Source organism: Gadus chalcogrammus, chromosome 11 (genome assembly GCF_026213295.1).
Source record: "Gadus chalcogrammus isolate NIFS_2021 chromosome 11, NIFS_Gcha_1.0, whole genome shotgun sequence".
NCBI lineage: Eukaryota > Metazoa > Chordata > Actinopteri > Gadiformes > Gadidae > Gadus > Gadus chalcogrammus.
This window is the reverse complement of record NC_079422.1, coordinates 20,237,940-20,243,939: the sequence shown is the minus strand read 5'-3', so window position 1 is coordinate 20,243,939 and position 6,000 is coordinate 20,237,940. Positions and strand designations below refer to the sequence as shown.

General features: G+C 48.3%; 1 protein-coding gene across 2 annotated transcripts in view; it reads left to right on the top strand.

Moving 5' to 3' along the window:
* Nucleotides 1-136: 136 nt before the first annotated feature.
* The window catches only part of LOC130391347 (exostosin-1b-like), a 53,591-nt gene continuing 47,727 nt past the window's right edge, over nt 137-6,000 (top strand). The window contains exons 1-2 of one of the 2 annotated variants that reach the window (XM_056601431.1): nt 188-727; nt 857-2,072. In XM_056601431.1, the coding sequence (XP_056457406.1) occupies nt 997-2,072 (1,076 nt within the window). In that variant the 5' untranslated portion in view covers nt 188-727; nt 857-996. Of the gene's footprint in view, nt 2,073-6,000 lie in introns of both variants that reach the window. The other variant, XM_056601432.1, reaches the window with a different exon arrangement.

Here is a 6,000-nt window from a genome sequence, read left to right as displayed (position 1 = left end):
AAATCGTCCAGGAGAGCTCTGCCGGTTTTAAATACGTGGTTGTGATTTCCTTCACCTCTCTCTGGTTGTGAATGGGTGCCGCGCGAGGCCCCGCCCACCCCAGACCCTCAACACCAATGGGAGGGCGCGGTGCGGTGGACGAGTCTGACGTCACCCCAGCAGCGGTCGTGGTGGTGGTGGGACTGCTGCCGCTGTACATGCGCACTGCAATATCTGGAGAATGCCTACCGACCAGGAGAACTACAAGTGAACTGAAAACACTCACGGATGATTTGTCGTCGTCGCCGCTTCAACGAAAAGGCGAGAAGCGTCCACGGAGTCTCGAAGGTAGCGTGATTGGCTTTTTTTAGTGTGTGAAGGAGATGCGACAAAAGGCACTTTTGACGAGAGCGCATAGCTAACAAGCTAGCGGGGAATGTGTCTCTCGGAGGAGCCTGCTAGCTTTTCTTCTTCTCTCGCTCCACCGGCGGCAGAGAACCTGAAGCCCGACTAACCCGTGGTTTACCCAACTAGTTTGTTCGAGGGTCGTCTGCAGCTTGAATGGGACATCGGTCCTGGGTGCTGTTGATGGTGTAGATGTAGGTGGTGTTGTGAGGTGATGGTTCATGTCCTGCTTCTCACTGAAGCCAGCCCGGTTCTGGACCGTCCTCCACTGCTGAACTCTGCTCTGCCCGGGACCCCTCTGGACGATCCTCTCCACGGACACCGACGAGGGGTATCGGTGTAGGTGTGTTTCACGTTTTAGCACATTTCATAGCAGACAAATACCAAAAACCGCGGATAAAAACGTAGTGCATAAAAAGGTAAACAAAGAAAGTATGGTGCTTTTTTGAGACACGAGACCCTCTCTTCACAGACCAGTATGGCGATGGTTTAATACACACTAAGGGTTGATGAGAAGATACGGTGGATGACCAATATACATCGCCCACATGCCCTGGACCGATCGCTGGATTTGTGCAAGGCATCCGAAGAAGCGGGCGGTGGGGGACGTGAATGCAACGACTGTGCAGCCTGGGGGAAGATGGCGGAGCGATCCCGTCGGAGGTGGTGAACGTGAAACTTTTGGTCTCCTTGGAATTACTGCTCGACATCTCGGCCCACACCGTTGGACACATGCAGGCCAAAAAACGGTATTTAATTCTGTTCTCTACCGGTGCGTGTGTCATTCTGCTGTTCTGCTTTGGGGGCATCCAAGTGCCTCTGCCTAGGAGGGGTCCCAGCAGGCGCGATGGCCGGAGCTTTGGCGATGATCGCGGCGTCGCTTCGCAGTGGCGTCGCTCCTCCGGGACGCTGCCGCCCCTGGATCCGTGGGATCAGGTGGAGACGGAAGATTACAACGGGCACATATCGCCGCAGCAGAAGCGGGACTCTATCTCCGGTGTGTACACGGGGAGACAGTGCAGGATGGACTCCTGCTTTGATTTCCTGAAGTGTAAGAGCAACGGGTTCAAAGTGTACGTCTACCCCCTTCAGAAGGGGGAAAAGATGTCAGAGAGTTATCAAAATATATTGTCCTCCATTGAGGGCTCCAGGTTCTACACCTCTGACCCGGCGCAGGCGTGTCTGTTTGTCCTGAGTTTGGATACTTTGGACCGGGACCAGCTATCGCCCCAGTATATACACAACCTCAAAGCAAAAGTGCAGAGCCTTCCCCTTTGGAATGGGGGCAAGAACCACATCATCTTTAACTTGTACTCTGGAACGTGGCCCGACTACACGGAAGACCTGGGCTTTGACATCGGCCACGCCATGTTGGCCAAGGCGAGCATCAGCACAGAGAACTTCCGGCCCAACTTTGACGTCTCCATCCCCCTCTTCTCCAAGGAGCATCCTCGGACCGGAGGGGAGAGGGGCTACATGAAACAAAACTCCATCCCCCCATACAGGAAGTACATGCTTGTTTTCAAGGGCAAGAGGTACCTGACCGGTATAGGGTCAGACACAAGGAACGCCTTGTATCACGTCCATAACTCTGAAGACGTAGTCCTTCTCACCACCTGTAAACACGGCAAAGACTGGCAGAAGCACAAGGACGCCCGCTGTGACCGGGACAACGCAGAGTACGACAAGTGAGTGGCAGGCCTTGGTCTTATTAACCTTTTATTCAGCACTGATGCATTTTTTCTATGCAACTTGTTTTCCATTCAGGTGTGACCGGCGTGATGGATAGTATTATATCACTCTATCACATCAACATCAATACTTTCCATGATGCACATTTTTTTTTTTTATTCATGGTTTGAATTGTGTTAACCTAGAAATTTGTTATGCTGCTGTTATTTTTGTTCTGATTACATTAGTTGTGATGGGTAAAGTCTGACTGTAGGCCCTATTTAATTAATTTAAAATGAGAATCAAAGGGCACGTTGTTGGCCTGATTCAATTTGTAACTAGCATGCCATTTAGTGGCGGATAGATTTGAGTTGATACCCAAATCAAAAGACCCCACCCTATCTCTTGTGCATGTACAGTTTGGCTTATGATTGAATCTGAACTTTTCAATAAATAGCAAACAAATTTCTATTGGCCACCATTCTGATAATCACGGCATATAAATGGATCCAGCCATTTTCTAGCACACACACACCAACAGTTTTCCTCTCAGTACAGTATCCATAAACGCTGAGCGACACACTAGGTTTGTTGATGTGTTTTCAGTATCCAGGCCGCCCTCAAGGCAAATCGGCATGATATCTCAATCGCCCTTTAAAAAAAACGCACACGGGAAAAAAACACATCATCTCCCACTCACACAATCATACTCCTAAGAGGTAAACTGTTTTTCTGCTGCCTTATCTGTTGAGCAAATTGGCGTCTGTCTCACCCTGCTTCAGCCAGCTGGAATCACTCCCCGCTCCCCCAGACCGGGCCGTGTTGTTACTGGGTACTGGGTGAGCGACAGTGGCTCGGTGGTGCGGATTAGCCCGGGACAATGCCCTGGTGCCAGTTAGGGGAAGCGGCTCGGACCGCTGTTTGTTCAGTCGTTTCCCAGACGGGGCCCTGCTCCACCATGCAAGGAATGCCCCCCCAGCAGCAGCCTCGGTCCCTTGTACCCCCCCCGCCCTGTTCGGTGTGGAGGTGCGCTGTGCAGGGTGACCCTCGCGGGCTCCCCCCCCCCCCCCCCCCCCCCCCCCCGCTGTGATCACGCGGCTGGAGTCAATGTCGCCACTAGTTCATCAGTTTGGGAGATTTGCTCTTCACGCTGGCTGAGCGGTTATAGGCTGATTTAATATCACGCTGTCATGGCGCCGGTCATGGAATCTGGATGCGATTTGAATTAGTTTGGAGTGCGGCTGGGAGTTGTTAGGGTTTAGAGGCCAGAAAGAAAACGAGGCAGAATGGTGTTTTATTTTATTTTATGCTCAACTTTTAAAGGGACTATCCACTTAAGCCTGGCCTTAGTGTGCTTACGGCTTAGTAGGTTCACTCCTTGGCTTGAAAGTTTAATTCCCTCTCTCGCGTTCCGAATGTGGGCCATCTGATTTCTCCCCCATCGTATCTACCTCTCATTCCCTCCCCTTTTAAACCCTGATGGCTCTCACTCTCGCGCTGTTGCTCTGTTGCTTTCGCCAGCTCATTGCGTGCTTGCTGCCAAACATTGGCTGAGTGATTGCACACAGTAAGATGAGTGTCATCAGGACGTTTGCCCGACAGAGGGGCAAAAAAATCCCCATTTCCATTAAGCAGTATGGAGAGCTTGGCTTGTCTCTGCGGCCATCTGACTAGCCCTAGCCCAGGGACCATTTCCCGAAAGCTGAAGTTAGCCATGTATATGTGACGTCTGACTTCATGAAGGTCCAGACTTTCCGTTTCCAGAGACGAAACAGGGTTCTCCACAGCTGTCCATAAGCAGGGCGCCTCGCAATCAAGTTCACGTCTCGGGCAGCATCTGCAGTCAAGCTCACATAAATATAGCTCACTTTTAGCCATGTGTACTATTATATATGCTAAAATAATAAATCTAGGAAGGCAAACAGGGGGCCGTTCTCTGTGGAAATTTAGAGCTCCAGTGTCTCTTAGCTCACAACTGATCAGGACTAAACCCCCATCGATGGAGAGAACTTGGAACCGTTTGACTGATCTTGAAATGTTAAATTCATGAGGTAGATGCGTTTCAGTATATAGAACAAATGTGCTATTCAATAGAGCAGCAGAACAGGGAAAATGCACTAGGCGTAAATGCGGAGAGAATCCCTTTCACAAGCCAGAGTCGGGGTGTGCATAATCCCTGCCTGATGTGATTTGTGTACGTTGATGTCCTTTAAGCACACAGTCCACCATAAGTGCTCCTTAACAAAGTGATCTAAAGCGGGAATCGAATGACACTCAGCGGTCCCAGACACAGCGGGTCTAGTTGTGTTAACAGCCGGATGCTGACCGGGGAGTGCCTCTTATTGTCCCTCTTTGATGCCATTATTTGGCGTTTCAGTTCTCAGCAAATTGTCCTATTCATTCCCTTTTTACTCTGTATCCCTGTCTTTATAGAGCAAACATGTGCAGGTCATTTTTAGACAATTCTTGGCTGTGCATCTTTCATTAGATCCAAGATAATACGTTTTTTATCTTCTACCATTGGTGAATGGCCTATTAGAGCCCAATTCAGGAATCCTCACCCAAAGTCTATAGTCTACCTTTATGATCTAAGAGCCATCATTTTAGTAGTTCTTATTGCATATTCTTTAGTTATTCTAAGTAATATCTGTTCCACGTGGACTGTGCTTATGTGGGAACATTTAACTTTCCGACGGCGCCTCCTGCCCAATATCTGACCGGTCAGGGCACCTCTTCTTTGATTGGCTTTCAGGGCCTGTCAATCACATATAGCTCAGCCTCACCATAGCACTTGAATGAAACACTTCTCAAAGGCAAAGAAACTTGAGGAGGGAAAGGTTTTGTTTTGGGGATGTTTATTTGCATCTGCTCTCTCTCCAACTCTTAAATCTTGCATATAGTGGCCTCTTTGATTAGGTTATTATGTGATTGTTCTAATTTTTTAATCCATTTTTTTCTTCTTCTGAGAGACATTTGAGTCTACTCAGAACTAGGGGTGTAACGGTACACAAAAGTCACGGGTTCGGTACGTACCTCGGTTTTTAAGTTACGGCACAGTACGGCATGGTTAATGGTTAAGGGGAAAATTAAAAAAAACTGCTTGGTTCATAACCCGTAGATAAGCAGCAATGAAAACACTAATAAACTTGGTTATTAAACTTAAACATGGCATTTGTATTTCTGAATTCCCAGACAGGGGTTGTTGAAATAGTGTTGTGAGCTGGGTTTGCACAGCTCATTTATTTTTCACAACAACGTTGATAGTTACACCTGGATGGTGCCTTTTCAAATGCGCGTGCATGTTAAAGTGCTGTTCGCAGACACGGAGAGCCCTCTCCATAGCCGGAGAGCCTGTCGGAGACCCTCTCCGTAGCTTACGTGCGCATCCAATATTTTTTAACTATCCGTCGACGCCATGGACCCATTGGTCGATGCAACGGCGATGGCAAGGGCTGTGATTGGTCCTCTAATCATTTCCTGAATCACTTCTCCGGTTTGACTTTGCACCTTTAATTAGTACATTGTTTACTTTGCACCTTTTAAGGACCAATAAAGCACCAAATAAGATTTGAAAAGCTTTGGAAGTTTATTTACAACACTGCTTACATGGTTTGTAGTCAACATATAAGATAGATCGGGCGGCGAATAGCATTGCGTATCCGACATCCCGACGGAGAGCTGCTGAGCGGATTACGGAGTCGGAGTAGTTTTGCTAAACTTTGGCTAAACCGTCCGGGTGGAACTCCGACTTCAAGTTTTAAATTCTGCATCGCAAAACAAGCCTTTTACATTCGCCATATTAACGCTATGTACACCACATTTACAGCCCTTCAGTATTCCTTCTTACTCTGAAGTATTACCCCGTCAACTAAACTTTCTGTGGGAAACACTTTGTAAGCATTATAGGTGCCCTTCTAACTCGACTGAGCAATAAACCTGAGCTAA